This window comes from Vanellus vanellus (assembly GCF_965231255.1).
Source record: "Vanellus vanellus genome assembly, chromosome: Z".
NCBI classification, from domain to species: Eukaryota; Metazoa; Chordata; class Aves; order Charadriiformes; family Charadriidae; genus Vanellus; species Vanellus vanellus.
The window spans coordinates 7,873,038-7,892,367 of record NC_138908.1 but is presented as its reverse complement, the minus strand read 5'-3'; the positions used below and the strand labels follow the sequence as shown (position 1 = coordinate 7,892,367).

The 19,330-nt window shown below is 38.6% G+C and overlaps 1 protein-coding gene across 2 annotated transcripts in view; it reads right to left on the bottom strand.

Annotated features, from left to right (window-relative positions):
• SSBP2 (single stranded DNA binding protein 2) overlaps positions 1 to 19,330 on the bottom strand; it is a gene marked incomplete at its 5' end in the record, with an annotated part of 180,432 nt that overhangs the window by 37,563 nt on the left and 123,539 nt on the right. For both annotated transcript variants that reach the window (XM_082497818.1, XM_082497819.1), the window contains one exon: positions 16,023 to 16,112. In XM_082497818.1, the coding sequence (XP_082353944.1) occupies positions 16,023 to 16,112 (90 nt within the window). The remainder of the gene's footprint in view (positions 1 to 16,022; positions 16,113 to 19,330) is intronic.

Sequence of the window (19,330 nt, the reverse complement as noted above, 5' to 3'; positions counted from 1 at the left end):
CTCTCCTCACTAGTAACAAGCGATAGGAGAAGAGGAAATGAGTTCAAGTTATGTCAGATGAGATTTAGATTGGATATTAGGAAAAAGTTCTTCACAGAAAGGGTTGTTAAGCATTGGAATGGCTGCCCAGGGACGTGGTGGAGTCGCAACCCCTGGAGGTACTTAACAGATGGGCAGACGTGGTGCTGAGGGACATGGTTTAGTGGTGGTTTTGGCAGTGCTAGGTTGATGGTTGGACTTGATGATCTTAAAGGTCCCTTCCAACCTAGAAAATTCTATGATTCTATCTTGCATAAAGAAAAATTAATGGAACCTTTCACACCTTAGAATCAGGTGAAAGCTGAAATAAAGTAACCTACGTAAACACATGTTCAAAATAAGTACTAGAAAGCAATTTAAAATACAGAGGGTTTACAATCTGGGGAAGAAAGTTCAATGACAATTGTGAAAAGATTAACAAAAAAGCCATTTGAAATTATGTGCTTTAGAAGATAGAGGCCTGAGGTTGGTAGCTGCTTCAAGTTTTTGAGAAGGTCTGGATCTAGGTAGGTCTCAGGTCTACTTAATAAAAGCCTTACAGAGTAAGTCTAGGACTCTTCTCTGAAATTATAAGTCATGAATTACATTCTTTTGAGGCATTATTTCCTAGGCAGGCATCAAAGCAGACTTTAATGTGAGAGCCATGCATCTATTCTTAACTGACTTGTTAGTTCATTGCATGGAATAACTACAGGAGCCTCTTTGATACAACTCTTACAAAGAGGTTTATGTACTGTGCATATTTATATATCTATGTATTCCCCTTAAACATGTTTGTGGAAATGTTTAAAACTTCTCCCATTCTTTAAGCAACCGAGCCCAAGTGGAACTCCAATGAATTACTTCATCTAGTAAATTTCAAATAGTTCTTATGGTTCTTGATGATTCATGAATACAAACACTGCGCAGTTCTATAGGCCTGACAATATATGAACAACTGGGAAGCACAACCATATGTTTTGATGAATACAAGTATCAATAATATGTCCATATAGCATTGCAGAAAATGGTGAGGTAGTGATTTTCCAGGACAATTCTAAAAGATTTACACAGCATTTAGTACTTAAGTTTACCACAAAAATTCTATGACCAAAAGAAAAACTTAAATATTTTAATTTTTGTCAGTTACTAAACTTCTCCAATGTCATGTCTGTCCACAGAAAGTTCTACTGAGACATATCAAGACACCAAGAAAATTCTGCCAAATGTTTTAATGAACATAAATGAAATACGAACAGCTTCTCACTACATCAGGAGCAACTCTGTTCTGGTCTGACACGTACACGCAACACTATTAAGCACTAGGCATTCTGAAAGACAAGAACGCAACAGTAGGCACTTTTTGTCACGTGTGTTTTTTTGCTACATCCTTTGTAATTAAGAAAAACAAGCTGACATGTAGTCTGTGATCTAGTTTTACTTTATTATTAAGAGTTGCTGAAATGACCATGGCTTAGGGAGGAACCACCGTGGACTTACATGTCTTACCACTAGTAGCTCGCTCTTTCCTCGACTGCTTGAAAACTTCTTCTTCCCCTTTTCTTAATGATATTGCAGCACATACATCCCAAAAAGTAATGGCTTCAGAATACGGGCACTAAATTAAAACCAGCAGTCACAGATTTTGAATTGGCCAGTGTAGCACCCGTCTTCTGAAGACGAAAATAAATTCTTTGCACGTTGAAGACTGGGATGTTTCTGCCTGCTACCCTCAGCCTTGTGTCAATTCAAAGTTTAGCATCTTGAAAGTCAAGCCCCTTTAATGGATCCCACACTAAACTCTCAGCAAGGCAGACTCCTTATTGTCTCAGAGTTCAGCGGAGGGGACCGGATAGGTGCCATGCCAATGAGTCCCACGCTTCCTTGCTTACCCCCAGCTAGCAGGGGGGCAGAGGGCTGTCAGCGATGCACAGAGCACAAGAGCACTTCTTCCACCTAAGGATTATAGACATACAACTCTTCAAAAAATAGTCAGGGTAAAAATAGAAAGAAATAATTGAGCTGGAAAAACACGCCGAAAGATAGGTAACGTGACCGAGTAATGCAGCAATAACTTTAGCTATCGGGTGGGAATAAGGCAGAGGGGCAAAACATACTATCTCCTTGAGCCCTGTCTGTGCAAAAAGATGTACGATACTCTTCAAATAATACATCTGGCACTGCGGGGCCAGATCTTGCTTAAGATGTTGCAAAGCTTGTCTAAGGGAAACCAATCTCTCGAAGCTGATCTGACCGAGGAAGAAGGGTGTTACCAGAGTGGCTCTGTCCCACAGTAACTTCCAGGTGCTGAAACGGCTCTCGGGGGTTTCCAGTCACTACTGCAGCCTTCAAGTCCCTCTAACCTGCAACAGGGACATTTTACCAAGCGCGAGGAGGTGTAAACAATGCTGTTGTGCACTACCCTAAGCTACTATTAACTTCTCAAATAGAGTTTGGGAACTGGTGCATACACTAATGTATTAAGAAAAGAAAAAAAAGCACCAAGAAAACCCCCACAAACATCTAAACCAAAAATAAATAAAAAAAGAAAAAAGAAAAGAACACGAAGAAAACAAAATAACAGGCAAGATTGTCATATCTAAGCCACAAACGAGATAGTGATGCCACCAGTGTTTGAAAATGCGTCAAAAAAAAAAGTTGCAGCAATAGCAGAAGACTCTGGTAAGAGTTTCTGGAAAACAGCCAACTAAACACATCTGCGAACACCAGTATTACTGCCTCCAGGTATAAAATTCAGTAATTTGGTATCACAAATAGCATCTTGAAAGCTGCTGTCATGCAGCTGAGACCAAAGGAATGTAAGGAGAAATTTCTACTAAACTGGGTGATAAAGAAGCCAGTTAGGAAAAACCTTCTGCGGTCACTGCAGAATACATGTATTCATCAACTTAAAGTTTAAAAAAAAAAAAAAAAAAGTACTAAAAAACAAAGCGAATACTAAAAAAATACTAAAATAAGAGAGACTACACAAAATTAAATCAAGATGTGAAATGTTAAGTTTAGAAGGCTCCCTGCTCTTACTTATAGCATCCTATCATGTCAAATTGTTAAAAATGCTTTAAAAGAAGTAAAGTTCAAGAACTTGAATAATGGTGACACACGTTCTAGTGCTTTATATTATCTTCCTGCTAAAGAGAAAATCCAGTTGTGTACAGGAAGAGTGTATTTAACACAATTTTGTGAGTTGTGTGTGCATGTATGCATGTGCAATGTAAAAATCTTGTAAAATACTGTTTTTCTTAATCCCTGGGAACACAAGGGGACAAGCAGATAATAGGTTTCTAGTAGGGAAGTCTTTGAAGACGCACAGTAGCCTCATTACTCACATTTTGGTTCCAGTATTCAGGAAGAATGATTTCACAAAAATATCCCCCAGGAAGCTGATGACATAAAGGCATAGAAGCTGGCACACTTCTCTGCCAGTTGTGTAATTCCTACTTTGTCTTCTTTTAGTTGGGCGACTCTAGAATATGGTGTGGTTTAGTTTTAGTTTTCTTGTACCCAATACCGGTTGAGCAAGACAAATATTCAAGAAAACTGTTTTTCTTTAAATTTACTTCCCTTCCAAAAGCTGGGAATATAATTTAACTGCTTCCAAATATGCATGGGGTTTCTTTTTGCATTGACATTTTTACCCTTTTTTTTACTCATATCGTTAAATTTATTGACCACGTTTTGTCCCACATAAATTGCAAAATTTACTATAATCCACAATCATATAACTAATCGTGAATATTGCTTACATTTCAATTCCTGTTGAGACTGAATTCCTAATGAGATTAAATTTACTGTAAATACCCATGTCTGTTCCAATACATACATATTACGTAATACCCTATGACTTGTTATACTGGATAGCATAACCTCATGTAACAAACACACGCACACCAGGAAAACAAATAAATGTAGTTCAAAAAGAATTACCGCAGTTATTGGGCATGAGTAATGGAGAGGCTGCAAACATCTGCTAACCATAAAAATACCAAGAGCCAAAACACCAGTGGACAAACCTTGGGCTGGGAATAAAATGGAATGAATATTGCTTGAACAGGAGAACCCTGTCTACAAGGCATGAAGAAACCCTCCTTTCTCAGCCAGGGTAGCTTAAAAGAACAACGCTCATCCAGATTTACATTAACGACTTCCCAGCCAGGTGTACTACAAGGTTTTTTCAGCTCGGGAAAATACACGTTTGTCTGTCAAAGCAGGCCAGAAGGTACGTTTTTAAAGCACACCACGGATCCGGTTTAGATGACTACATTTAAGGCCGCCGCAGAATGCAGGGCAATAGCTCAACGAGTCTCATCCAGCCAAAATACACCCTCCCACACTGATCTGCTTGCAGCGGGGTGTCTTGCTAACCAGCACGCAAGGCAGCCCCAGGAGGGATGTGCTCCATGCACTGAGTGCTCAAGCCATTGAAAATGTCCCCTGCCCAGCTGGGCCCTCCTGTTGTGCCCAAGACGAGCGTTCCTACAGGACATCTCACGAAAGAGAAAGGGAAGCTGTTTTACGTATCTTGGGTACTTCACCACAGTGTCAGCCCAAGGCTGAGCAGCCACCAGCAGGTGGGATCACCTGGACACCTCTGCCCACCAGGGACCTCTGTCCCAGCCTGGGGCAGCACCACCCCACTGGGGGGGCAGTGATGGACAGCGGGGAGAGATGATCTGCCTCTATCAACAGCTCCATCCAGACCTGGGAAAGGATGCTTGCACCAGACGCTGCTCTGCAGGGCCTCCCAAAACCTCCTCAAAATTCACGGTTTTAGAAGCAAACAAAACCAAGTGATAACTGTTTCTTCAGCATCCTTTTCTTTTCTTTTCTTTTTTTTATCTGCATTAACAAATTTAGAACAATCTCCTTAGATTGGGCTTCTCAACACCCTGAGAGGTAGATGATGCTCCTAACTGGAGAACATCTCTTAGGGGAGTAACAAGAGCACACCACAAATTAAAAGATACAAGGTGAAACACAGTTTTAGCACTCAATATAGAAAAGGACTGAAATGGTATTAATTGGCTTGTATAATTCAGTCACCATAACGAGCACAAATTCTAAACACTACTTATCACTAGAAGCTACAAATGGAACCACAGACTTAATTTGTACACACTATGACAAATTATTTTAAATGAATTGTCCTACTACTTGAAAAGCAGGTACTGTAAGAGGGTCCAAGCTGCCAGCATCAAGATCATAAGCTAAATGGGAATTCTCACAATGACCAAATCTCTTAATTTATTCATTTAAAGTTCTAAATGATAAAAACTCTTCATTCTTCTCCCCTCCATTAAAAAATGAATTCAATTGCCAAGTTACATATTCTGTCTCTGAAAATACAATTCTTATTCATCTTTTTGGGGGCTTCAAATTCTATTCCTGGTTAAAAGGATTTACATCATTTAACTATTTATAGTCCAAATGGTAAGAAATAAGACTGCTCGATACTTTTATTTAATTTTCTTATTATGGTAGCAGTACAGAAAAATGACTAGGATGTAACATTTCAATATATCTCCTTAAGACTCCTATATTTTATAAAATGGTTTAGAGGTGCTTTACAACTTCCACTGGTATGCCTGCTTCCATTCTCAATGAAATGGGTTTTGGTACTCTTGAAGAGTACCAGTGGTGAACCATAAAATATGTGTGAATTGAATTTATCCAAGTTAGTTTACAATTCATATGCTTTCTTTCATTTAGTTTCCTCTACATTTTTTTGTGGACAATTCCATCAGCAGCAACAGTCACCGCAGTGTATGAGACACTCTTCATTAACACATTTTAATTCTAACCAGGACTAAAATAAATTAGCTCTCTAAATTACACTCTTGTGCTGGCACAGCCTGCTGATAAGCACAAACATGTAACTTATCCTCGGCAAAGCTCGGACAGGCTATCATCAATTCTTCACAAAAAATTATTTTCCTATTCAGCTGCATCTTATTGTCAATTGTACAACCCTCCTTCGCCTCCCAAATGGCTACCACAGTGTTAAAGGTCTTTGGTTTATATTTTGTGAAATTATTTCAGAGACAAAATTTGGGTTACACAATACACATCTTGTAATCTACTGGTATTAATCAAGCTAGCTGTTTTCATCTACCCTATTTCACAGGAAATCCCTGTGAAAGACAGGATTTCTCTCAGCACCAAGACAGGATTTCTCTCTTCACTGGCCATTCCTGATGACCAAACCTATTTCCATCAGCAAGCTCCTCTCTGTGCTTCAGATGATCCCTGAAAAAATAATTTCCGTATTTATGGTTTTCTAAGAGCAGCCTGACACAGTCCGGCAACCTATTAATAGCAACTGTAAGAGGTTTGATTTAATTTAGAGTATAGAGCAAAATTAAAAATAAAAGAAAAAATAATCAAAAAGCCTTCCACAGACCTTTGTGGAATCTAAAATTCTGAAAGTTACAATACTAGCATTTCAAACAAAGTTAATGCTTTATCCCTGGTCAAGAAATAGAGGATTTATTCCACCATGTGAAAGAATACTGCAATACATACCTTGCACACTCTGCACAGAAAAATGAAGAAACAAAACCTCTTTAAAAAAAGAATAGAATCTTTTGTCCCTAGCTAAACATTTCTCCAAGATCTAATCTTCGAGAAAATCAGGATCTGCCCACTCGCCTGGCTACTTCTCCAGAAATTTGAGAATGTAAAGAGCACTCATTTTGATGACAGATGATCTTTAGGAATCCTACAGTTATTACGTCTGTCTCACTTCATGGGAAATACCATTATCTCATGCTCATGAAGATTTGGCAAGTGGGAGAGAAAGGGGCTAAGTTCTGCACATGATATTCGATGGACATTTTGAAAGAAAAGCAATTTTAGAAGGGCTATTACTACATGCACTTTAAACCAGGTTAACAGTTTTTACTTTCATTTTTATTAAATTCAAATAATACAGAAAGTAGGGTATTTAAAGCCTGACAAGCTAAAAGCAAAATACGAAGAATTACCATATTTTAAAACAACAACAAAAAAACCTACCAAAAAACAAACTGGCTTTTAGAATTCAGACCTCATACACACAGGTCACGTATCTTGAGAAAGCACTTCCTTAAATTTATTAAACCTTCTAGTCACCCCTGATTATCATATACAATTGATTTTTTGGAACAACTTTGACAACAACAAGCTGGAGTTTGCTATTCCTGCTATTATTTTTAACAAATATGTTATTTCAAAGCTACACGCATTGTTATCATCCAAGGATTTTGGCTTCAAACCCAAGCACTTGTGGCTCTTGTAAAAAGCAAAAGTCAGGCTGTGACAGGAACTGAATTAACCTCAGCGGAAGGAAGCATCATATATAAATGACAACCCTTCCCCTACTCTTTAGTGCACATCACCTGCAACCGTAATGCCAATTTTGTCATCTGGTCAGTAACCTTCAATTTCTGAGGTTCAACGCACAAACAGGGGACTTGAATTTTCAGGATAAGATGGTAAAAGTCCAGAAGAGATCTCCCAGGGACGTGGCTGGTGCCCAATTCCACCCCTTCCCCTCGCACCACCCCACAGACCACAGTTGGTCTGTGGCTGCTCGAGATGTACACGTGGAAGGGGAGGAGGGGTGCGCGGGGGCTCAGAGCTACTCCAGCTGAGCAGTTTTAATTTCTTCTAACAGTTACGAGCGGTAAAGCCATTACCACAACTGCAGGATAGAATTATCAAAGCCAGCAGACCTCGGACACCTTTATCTTTTTAAAGTTGACTTTATTCCTGGTATTTAGAGAAAATGAACACAAAAGAGAGGAACAAACTACCTGGAGATCTTTCTAGATGCTAATTCCCTCTCACATAGTATAGAAGTGAAAAATATTTTTAAAAATGAAAATATTCTAAAATACAGCGTGATACTGGCAAGGACAAAAATGCGCAGATCCCAATTCTGCCAAAGAATTAAACATACGCATAATTTTATGCACTTGAGTATTCCCAGTGGGCATCAGTCTGCTACACTGGGGGGGACATGTTTACAAGCAATGGAGATTTCAAAAATACAGTAAAATTCTTCGTACTAACATTCATTCTACAAACCCAGGGGTAAAAAATCCCCTTTAAAATCTATTTTCAAAGCTTTTCAAGGCCCACCAAAGCTACTAACTTTATTCACAAGCTCCACTTGTAGTTTTATTCGCTCACAGTAATGTTTTAACAAACCTTAACGCTCTTCAGGCTTCTGGGACCTCACTGGATCTGCCCTGTTCAGGGCCCAATTCTTTAATTTTTCACTACTTCACCTGCAATTATGCCATTTGCTCCACTGGAATTTAGGATGGGTGTGAACCTGTAGCAAATCCAGGTAATTATGCAGACATACTCCTGTTCATTTTTAATCATCTGTACATTTTAGTTTTAAAAAACGAAAGCACAGGTAATGCTGCCAAAGTGGGGACAACGTGAGGATCAGCAGCGAAAGGTAAGTGATGAAACGGGATGCTGCCATTGTTAATGAAGTATGGCTGTTTGATGATGGGGAATAAAAAAGGTTAATGCCCTGGAAAACCGGGAAACTACGAGTGCTAAGAGAAGACAATAGTTGAAACATTTCAAAGGGGTTTAAAAAGAAACAAAAGGTTTCAAATTGATATAGACACAAGTTATGGTCCTGCAAAGACCAGTCTGAGAGACGCCTGCTTCTTCTAGCTTTAGTCATGTAATTTAGCAGCTGGAATTAGGAAAACTCATTCCTTGTGCAAACAATGACCCCTCAGTGGACAATTCACAGAAGCAACACAGACACTCCAGAACGACCTTAAAGGGACGCTGGAGAATTTCTCCTTCCTCATCTTCCCTACTGCTGGACGCTTGTTCAAATGAGCAATGTGGGGGGATGTTCTGCGAGCGTGAAGGGGCTGAGGCAGAGGATCACGTACCCAGCAGATCCCTGGCCAATGCAATAGCTTCCGGGAGATTAATACACTAATTAAAGTGAGCGCAAGGACTCAGTGGAAACACAAATGGGCTGCTTTGACCCCAGCTGTCACGGAATCAGAGGAGATTCCATGTAAAGGTGCCATCTGTATTTGTTTGGGAGACTTTGACCAATGACTTTTAAAAAGGAGCAGATATTCTATACTTCCCCTTGGAAAACAGCTCAATTATCATTTTGTTCGCTAGTTTTCTTGGGGGTACATAGCAAAGATTTCACTGTTTTAATCAAATGCTGCATTTATCAAATCCATAATACAAGCTCTCTTTTTTAAAAAATGTACCATACTATGACTTTACTGTAAATATTGTAAATATAAATTTTAAAAGTACATTCTAAAGGTATTTTACAGCCTTATACAGAAGCTTAAAAATCCATTTTCTTTTTATATAGAAATAGTTCGCTATTTCTGTTTCAAAATGCAAGTGTGTTATTGATTTTTAATTCACCTACTTACTTTGCTTATTTTCACTATCTAAATGCTATTTAAACTAATTTTTAATAGCAAATAATAACGCTAGGCAGGAAGAGAAATGGAAAAGTTCTTTCTGCTCATGTGTCTTACTGTAATGATGCTCTCCCAAAGCATTAAGTCAGCCCTAGTAAGGCACAAGAAGGCTAAAAATAATACTTCAGAATTATATGGATTGAGCTAAATAGGAATGAACGACTGCCACTAGATGGCATGACAGCCTTACATTACTTTGGTGGGTTGGGTTTGGTTTGTTATTTTTTTCCCCCCCTTTATATAAGAGGCATATGTAACATTTGTATTTCAAACATGGTGTCGACACATTTTTCCCATGCCATTCCAAGTATATCTGATAATCACAAATTGGTGAATGAAGCAAACCACCACTTGACAATTCTTTTAGAACATACATGCACTATGGAAATAATGTTTAGTGGTAAGCTCAACTAGAACAAACTATAACAAATTTGCTGAAAAAAAGTAATGCATCTAAAAGAGAAAGCACTTTACTTTCATGTGAAAAGGTACAGCCAGCAGTAGAATTTAACTTCTAAAAAAATGACCAAGTTAAAGAAGTGACCTGTCAGTTATCAAACAACCTGCTTCCTCTAAATCTCAATCAGCACTTGATGAGTTAACCATTCCGCAGTGTCTCTCAGGTGAGTTAAGTATAAACCTAAGGTTGTTACCTGCCTTTAAAAAAACAGACAAGTTCCTTATACAGACACAGACACGGCAAACTTCTTCTCAACCATGTAATAAAAGAGGTGAAGATAACAGGGGTTCAATTAAATATGCATCTAAATGTTTCTTGTAATTGCAGTGCAAAAGTAAGCTACCAGGGTCAGATATGCAGCAGTGCTAGTTGTCACTAACTTGGAGAAACATGACGAATTCCATTGGATTAGAACCCAGAACTTCTGAGCAACCCTGATGTAGTTGAAGATGTCCCTGACCATTGCAAGGGGTTCGACTATATGACCTTTAAAGGTCCCTTCCAACCCAAACTATTCTATGATTCTATGATTCTCACTCTGCATTTAGGTGTCTTAAAACCAGAAAAGTAACTAAAGATCAAAACAATCCTTTGAAATAAATACTTTTCATTCTGTTTAAAAATTCAAAACACTTCAATGAACACAAGCTCCAAAACTTCCCTCTGGTCTCTGTTCATTTGCTTACTAAAGCTGGTACTGTCCACAACGACCAAATAAATAGCCTGCAAAAATACAAATGTAACATAATCTCAACTTTTTTAGCTGATTTAATGATCAGTGAAGTGATGGATGGAAATGGGCCAGAACTTCACTGCCTGAAGAGCAGCAGTTTGCACCTGAACACAACCCTCACGCTTCATATGGGCACACTGGAGTGTGCCGTGGGACAGAAGTGTTTCCGGGCTTCAAAACCTCCATGATGAAATTTCCAAATGTTCATGTTGTTATTTCCTAAATGCATACTGTACCACCATGTGCAAGTATAAAACATGATTCTTTTCCGATCGCATTGTCCTCAAGAAGAAGGGAGTGAGGCTAGTACTGGACACTGAAGACCTTGCTCTGCCGGTATCTAAGTGGCACTAAGTAACCAAGTAACTAAGTCTGTACTGCACAGAACCAACCCTGGTGAAAATCACTGTCTGTCCTCAGGACTTAAAGTGAAGCAACATGGGATGTAAAAATCTCAGCATCTTTGAACTCTATGACCCAATCGTCTTTGATCAGAAGCGGATGAATTTAACTCACCCTAAATGAGTTTATTAGCATCTTGCATAAAGCTTTGGCTGTTGACATTACGTGCATTCTCCAATGTCTAGACTTGAAGGTAAATACATAATATATATAAAATTATTCATTCCTCCAGTTGCCCTACAATTTCAGTATCAGACAGCACTCCAAAAAGAGGGACAAACAGTAGGTCACATTGATCTCTGTGAATGGCCATACCATGAAACTAACAACAGAGTAACTCTGATGCTAAAAAGGGCAAAGATAATGTGCTAAATTACTTTATTTTATTAACATAGTAGCTAAGCGCCTTCCTCAGACCTTAGCCCCATGTTCAGGATGTGGTCTACAGAGGAAAACTGGCAAATTGATGATGAATGTTGAGACTCAGATGAGCATTTCAGAAACGTATACAGTCACCTAACCCTTATGCAATCTAAGATTGTTTTATCATGTCTATTGCCCAAGAGATTAATAATCTTTTAAAAGGATCCTCCATTATGACATTGTTTTATAGGTGGAGAAACATGAAAAGAGAGAACTGAAATGACCTATCTTGTGTAACCCAGAAAAAAAGTAGAAAACAGAACTGCACACAGTTTTTTGCATCCAGGCTCGCCGTCTGATTCTCAACCACCATTCTTCTCTGAGGCTCTGTTTTTATTAAAGCAACTTACCAGAAGCACTGACCCACCGCACATCACCCTCATTGAACTACACTTGACCTGTTATTTCAGCCTGAGACAAAATCAACTCTAAAACTTTTTTGAGTTCTCCAATTTGGAGTTTAAGAGTCTTGTATGACAGAACTATTGTTTTCGCTCCTCCTCCAGTCCCACACATTCAGTTTCGCTGCTAATGAACCAAGAGCAGATTCGGTTACTGTATAACCCCAATTTATTTCCAGAGTATCACCTATTCTACGTACTGAAAGAAGATGAGGACAAAAAAATATGTAGCTACGAAATTTCAAGTTACATTAAAATGCATATACACCAGTAGATTAAATTGAGGCACATCCTAACTCCACATAAACCTGTTTTCTTGACTTTCCAAATTTCATTTTTGACACTGTAAACTATTTTTTTTTTTTTAAAGTAATTTAGTTGATAATAATGGTTGTGCACAACTCTTATCACCTTCCTTTCACTGTATCATCGTAAGACATTGCATTTTGGACCATCAGCACTGCAGTGATCACCATCCAACACCTGAACTGAAGTATAAAAATACAAGTACAGAGAGATGCAAGATAAATTCAACCGCTGGCTTCAGAACTCCACTTCTGTGGACAAGGCATATAATGCCAGAGGCTGCTAATCAGCACCAGTGATGATGGCCTACATATATGTGAAAAACTCATTTTACGAAGAGCAGAGTTTTACCAGATTCTGTCTGAGAAACCAAACTTCTCCCACATTTATCTACCTCCATGTGCTATACTAGTGCACTGCATTACTTTCTTTTATTAAAAATAAACAAAATTTATTTTCTCTTACAAAAAAAATAAAAGAAACTTATTTTCTTTTATGAAAAATAAAGGTCACAGAAATAATGCTAGTGGTCAGCAGTGCCAATAAAACCAGAACCCAGGTAATATTTCTTGCTTCCCAGCACGGTCCCCACCTTCCCCTGACCTGCCTGATAAGAAGCAATCACAGCAGCAAGAGCATCCATTTCGCTTACATCCCAGTTAGTGGTGAGTGCTGCACACTGAAATAGAGTTGCAGTGCAAAACCAAGAGCCAGTCCTGATGAGAAATGAAATGACTTTAAATTGTCTAGCAATTCTGAGTTAGCCAAGCAGAGCTGGAAGGTAGTGATTGTCAACAGCTTTAGCTTAGGCCAATCCAAACATTTCATGAAGCAACAAAAGGCATCCTTATCATTCCAGGATGACTTTCTAGATAAATTTTAGGTTGCAAAAAGTTGAAATGTTACGACGTTTTTGTAGCGTAAATTCTTAGTGGGCTAAATATTGATATGAGCACCATCCTCCCACTGTTTCTATAATCTTCTGACTCTTAAAAAACAAAATTGTTCATTTTCATAATCTATGAATGAGTTGCATTCCAACTTACGAATTCCAACCTCTCAGTGAAAGAAGACCACCAGTTCATAGAAATGTGTCAGTATTCTGACTAAGACAGAAGTCTTCTGCGGTGGTTTTGGTTTACTCTTCTGATCAGTCGGGATTAAAGGAATTGTGGAAAAGCATACGGGGACTGATTGCCTAGTTAAAGGTGAACCAGGAGAAAGCACCTATGAAAGAAGTAGGAAGTTTTGACCATGACTTTCTCTTTCTTGCTTGTCTTTTCACCTGCTTTTTACAGCAGCAGTTGATGCTCTTCAGCTTTCAAGGTTCAACATACACAGCTATGTCTGCCAATATATTTTCTTGTCCTCAGATAAATTGACATTGGTAAGATGCAGCTCCATCTGAAAGTATTACAACCAGATATTAACTGCTTCTTGACAACTCTCACTCCAACACCACAACACATTGTCACCGACTGCCGGTACATATTGGCTTTATAGACACCTCACAGCTTCAGCACACTGCTATGTAACTGACTGGATTTTGGCTTAGCTCCTCTTCCTGGGATTGCTCCCAACCATATCAACGTATCTGCTATCAAACTTGCTGTTGGATTTGCTAACCAGCATGTTATATATTTCTCTGCATATATTCTTACGCAGATGACTACAGCAAAAACTAATAATCTCTCGAAAAATGTTTGTTCTGTTGACAAGGCCATTCAACTGAGGAAAGTAGATCTCTGTCAACTAAAACTGCAAGGGACTAATCTTAAATATTGCACGTTACAGAGAGACACGATGGCACAGGCCCAGAGGTTTCAAGGAGAGGTGAAGGGTGGTGTCTGGAGGAGCCCAGACCAGACTGTGCAAGGCCGGCTCTTGGAACCTGCCCTGCAGAAGACTCATTGGCCATGCTGTTGAGTTGATGATAGCTCTGATTAATGTCACAAACCATGTTACACTAAAAATGGATTTTCCTCTGTTTATTTTCAATCCCAGGCCTTGCAAAAAGAGCAGGCTGTTGGTGGGGCTTCAAGTAAGACTGAAGTCAGATACTGGCAGACAAGGAAAATTTACCCATACTTAACTTTCTATCATCTTGTCTTTCTTACACCTTTAAAGATCTAGAGTGGCTAGAAGTCTTTTCACACTTCTGAAAACAAAACTCCCACACCCTCCTCCTGCAAAACCTTTAAAATAGTTACTCTCTCCTCTGTACTTCGCATACTTGTCCTATCTGTGCCCCTTCCCCCTCTTAATTGTCCTCAAAGACAGTAAAAGAAAAAAAAAAAAAAACTTTAATTCCTTTGACATTTCAACTGGAGTGGGTGGCTAAAATAAGAAAAAGTGAAATATTTATACAATATAAAAACTAAGATTAAATTGTGTTTAAAAAAAAATCTACCTAACCAGCTGTTCAAAACAGTAAAAGCAGAAATAAAATAATTAATCAGCTCTGCCAACTCCTGAGGATTTTGTGACTGGCAACAGTAAGATATTTTCTACTTCACTTGCAAATATTTTTTCATTCATGTATTAAAAATCATGCCTCAGTTTTTGAGTTGATGAAGGAAACAACATGCTCATGCCAGGTTTAGGGTTTCTTTACGTAGACAACAGTACTGCAGATAGCAGTTTTTCCCTCTGTGGCTGTGGGAGAATGAAGACCATACAAATAACATCACTTACATACAGCATAAATAAAGACTCCTGATATCCTGCCATTTTTGTACAATCGCCATTTGGATTAAATAAATAAAATTTAAAAAAGGAACAAAAAGCATTTCTTCTTTTTTTCCAGATAAAACATGTTTCTTTTGTCTATGTATCTCAGGGAAGAAAGAAAAAGACGCTGGTCTCTACTTGGATTTCAGCACTTGGATTTTACGGAACATCCTACCATGATGTTCTCCCCACATCACAATCCCGGAAATCTGGGCTGTTTCTTTCACATCGTGAGATCAAGCATGGGAAGTGGAAATCTCTCTTCTTCCTGAAGAGCTGTTCCAACGCTGGGGCTGCTGCTGCTTTTTGCTCCTGATGCACAACCACAGTTTGCCAGTGTGGAGGAAAACAACTGAGGCTTTGGTGAAGAGGAGACGCAAGCTCGCTCACAGGAGCGGTCCAGTCTTGGATTACAACTCTTAGGTTGGCCTTGCACTACAAGCTGCCATTTTTTTCCATTATAGTATTCTGTACTGTTAATGTCCAAACTGCTAACTGGGTATTTAATTTCACATAGGACAAAACTTAATAGAAGCAACATACAGCCTAAATCCTTGGCTTGTTTTTTTTTTTTTTAGGCATTAGGGTTGAGATCTTCAATGTGCAAGGAGATGCTCAGTGGGATATTCTTAATTGCCTAGGCCTAATTCCCACCAAAACTTCAACATCTTAAAAATCTGGCCTGTGGCTTTACCACAGAGCTAAACACGACCAACGACATTCTTACTTTAAAGTTTCAATGCAATATATGTATATTATCATAAGAAATAATTTTAAAATTCTATTCAAACACCATCAGTCTCCACTCATAAACTGGCACCATTTCTTATCCTTGAAGTTTTGAAGTGAGTTGTGCTGTGCTATTTCACAACAGAAATTACTTGTCAGTCAGAGAGATCCCTTCCTTTCCACCCATTCACTTTTGTTGAGAAATAAACTCTCAAGTATTGCACCATATAGTGAGACATAGTTTAGAACAAGACCTTTTCTACAGACTTGTAAACAGTATAACGGAGGATTTTCTATCCTAAAATTCCTGTAATCACAATTTTTCTGAATACCTGAAAAAACCCCGGTGGTACAGGACCTACTGGCATGCCATCTCCTGGGGGTATGTTTCCTAGCACTGGACTGGGAGCTGCTGCAGCACTCTGAAAAGAACAAAGGGAGAATAAACCTTTGTCATTGCATGGTAGGCATTAAACCCCCAAAAAAACCCAAACCAAAAAAAAAACCCCCAAACCTGAGCAAAATGCAGAAAGCAATTTATGTATGTCATAATGTCATTGTTCCATCTGAAGGTAAATTAAAATTGTACAGTGTTTAGTCTTCATTTATACAGGTATAATGCTTTGTTAAAATAACAAACGTACGTTGAGGGGAAGGATGCTAGAGATTGCATGGGTACACAAATATGTGTGAATTAGATAAATCTTGACTATATTTTAAAATATATTGCATCTGAGTGTGTCGTTATATATATACAAATGTGAATGCAACTTGCACACTTTTTTCTTGTATTATGTGTATAAATACCCTCACACATGCACAAGGATATACATACGGCATAAAAAAGTAACTTATGCATTTTATCAGCAATTTCCAAGCACTTTAAAGATAATTTCAGCAGACTGTAATATTCGTTCAGAACTATATCAAGCTTCAGAACAGGATTCTGTTACAAACAGTACAAGAAGGAATGCTCACGATTCTGCTGGTAATGCTTATGATTTTACCAACCCCAAAAATAACCACCATGACAAATTAGAAGAATTCAGGTTATGTTTTTGGAAGGGAAAAGAAAAAAGGGATTTCTAAGAAGTGAATCAGAGGATGAAATTAGTTACCTTTGCAAATCCTTCAGCTGGAATAAGCAAGTAAAGAATATTGCTTCTGGCAATTTACAAGCAGGAGATCGTCACAAAAAGGGAAGCCAAACTGTTATTGTTGTCATGTATTGGAACCTCAATTACTTTTAATTTCTAGCAGTCTTCCTTCCTGCAATATGTTTCTGTAGGGCATAAGGCTGAATCACCTATAAAGGCTTACAATGTTCTGTGAAAGTACTCATGCACACACAATGCATTGAGAGCCACTTGCAGCTTACTAATGACCTGCCAGTATCTGCCCTACAGAATATGAATGGCTTATGTTTATTAACTTATCACTCTATTGTATGCTCACACTTGATATCCAAAAGATGCAGATCTGGAAATTGTATTTCCAGGTGTTTGGCACACTATCTAGGAAATTAAAGAATAATGCTGGAAAGATTTGAAAACTGGCACAAAGAAGGGCTGACCTTTTTAAACCAAGCAGAAAGGAAATATTCAGTTAATTACCACAAATTTTTCAATGGCTTAAGCTGTGCTTTAGAATCAAATTTCTGAACAACTAACAGCAGCACATTTAGCATCTAAGCTCTATGTTCTTTCCAAACAAAAGTATAGAATGTATCATTAAAATACAAAGCCTGCAGAAAGTGCTGGCTTCAGAGCCGAGTGCAAGACTTTGATTCACAAGAAAACCCTGTAATAAAGGGCCTTATTTATGCAAGGATCTGTGGTCTGCGGGATTAGTGTTAAAATTCCGATTGACAGAAAAATCCGATCAGGTGAGTTGGACCTAGCAAATGCTTTTGAACCGTAACACCTTCTTGTGAGAGGCCACCACAAACCAACCAAACCAGCCTATGAAGCTGTAGCAAGTAAAGACGGTTCCCCACTAGCCGCTGCCATTCCTTGAGCACTGCTTAAAGTTCATGACACTGGAGTACGATGCTGCTTAGTCACATGCAAAAACCATGCGACTCCCTGGAAGGTCTCAGGTACTTCTCTCAGGTCTGTCGCAGTCTCGGGGCCTCCCAGACAGAGGGGCAAAAAGCAAGTGGTGTGAACGCACAGAAATAACTCCTGAAGAACGAAATAATTTTGTTACCATTCCTTTCTTTTGTATGGTTTCCGTGAATGACCACTAATTACTTTCAGACTAAGTTTCCAAAGAAAAATCGATGACCAAGTTTTCAGCTTTTTTTTTTTTTTAAGCAAAAAAATAACCTGTTTTAACTGAGCATCAGGTAACAATGTCAAGTAAAATCACAAATAGGCGCAGGCACAGTCTGAGTGCAGTGTGTTGATCTTACTTCGACAGGTACAGGTTTTCTAAATGAAGAATGACAACAGTAGCATCACTGAAAAAAATCAATGATGTTAAAAGCCCGAGCATCTTAAAATGTCCAAAATAGCCTGCACTGCAGTCCCTGACTAAGAAGGAGTAGGCCATTAAAGGGGCACTAATAATGATGAATCTTATTACAATATCGTCCCCCCTTGCATACTAATTCCTGGTTGCCCCTACACTATCTCAGCTGTGCCCAGCTTTACCGGCCATGTGATACGCACTGTAGTATGTCCAATGGAGCCGACGCTACAGAATAAAGTGTTTGAACAGACTATGATAAATCACTGGGCAAACACACCTCAACAGCACGAAGCCAGACAGGCAAAGTCATGTTAAGTTGCGAGATCCCAGAAAAAAAGCTGTGCAGCACCTCCTCCGATACACGAACAGTTTTTAGAAGCCTCCCATCCCAGGCTCCCTTGCGCCTACTCACATTATTTAAGCTAAATTATACCAGGCATTAATGCATGTCAGAGCGCCTGAATGCACTCAATGGGTCCTAGATGTCCTCCTCAACTGTGGCCTCTGAGCCCCAGTTTACGAAAGGATGCTTGTAAGAGAAGGAGGGAATGACTTCGCAGGATGCGGTGCTCCTATAGGGATATATGGATCTGCCCCTGCCGAGTTCATGATGTTTCCCACACTTTGAAAATCACTTTAAAAAAGAGAAATTGCAAAATAGACTCAACAATTTTAAAAAAGGAGAGAGAAAGAAATAATGATTATTCCAAAACAGGGGGAGAAAAGGATTAAAATTACATCTGTTAAGATGTATCTATATGTATATAAACGTTTAAGAACTTATGCCAGGTAGATCAATACACAAACCTGCAACTGCTGCATTGAAATATTCTTATTTATTCTATCCTGATGAATTATTCAGTTCTTTTTTCACAGTCCCACAGCAAACCATGGCTTCTTTTTGCATGCATTACAAGTTGTTCATCATTTATACTTCAATTAGTTTGACATTTTAAATATTTGCAATTTCCTTCCCCTGCCTTTCATAAAAAGATGAAATAGGAAAATTTAAATGGTCTAATCTTTTTGTACAGTATCTTACCTCCTTAAAAATGGAAAACTGTATTTGCTTTTGCAGCTAAAATACTGAATTTATGGTATCTCTTTACAATTATTAATCAAAATGGTGTACTTGAATGAAACTTACTGTGGTCATTCTTCGTTCTAC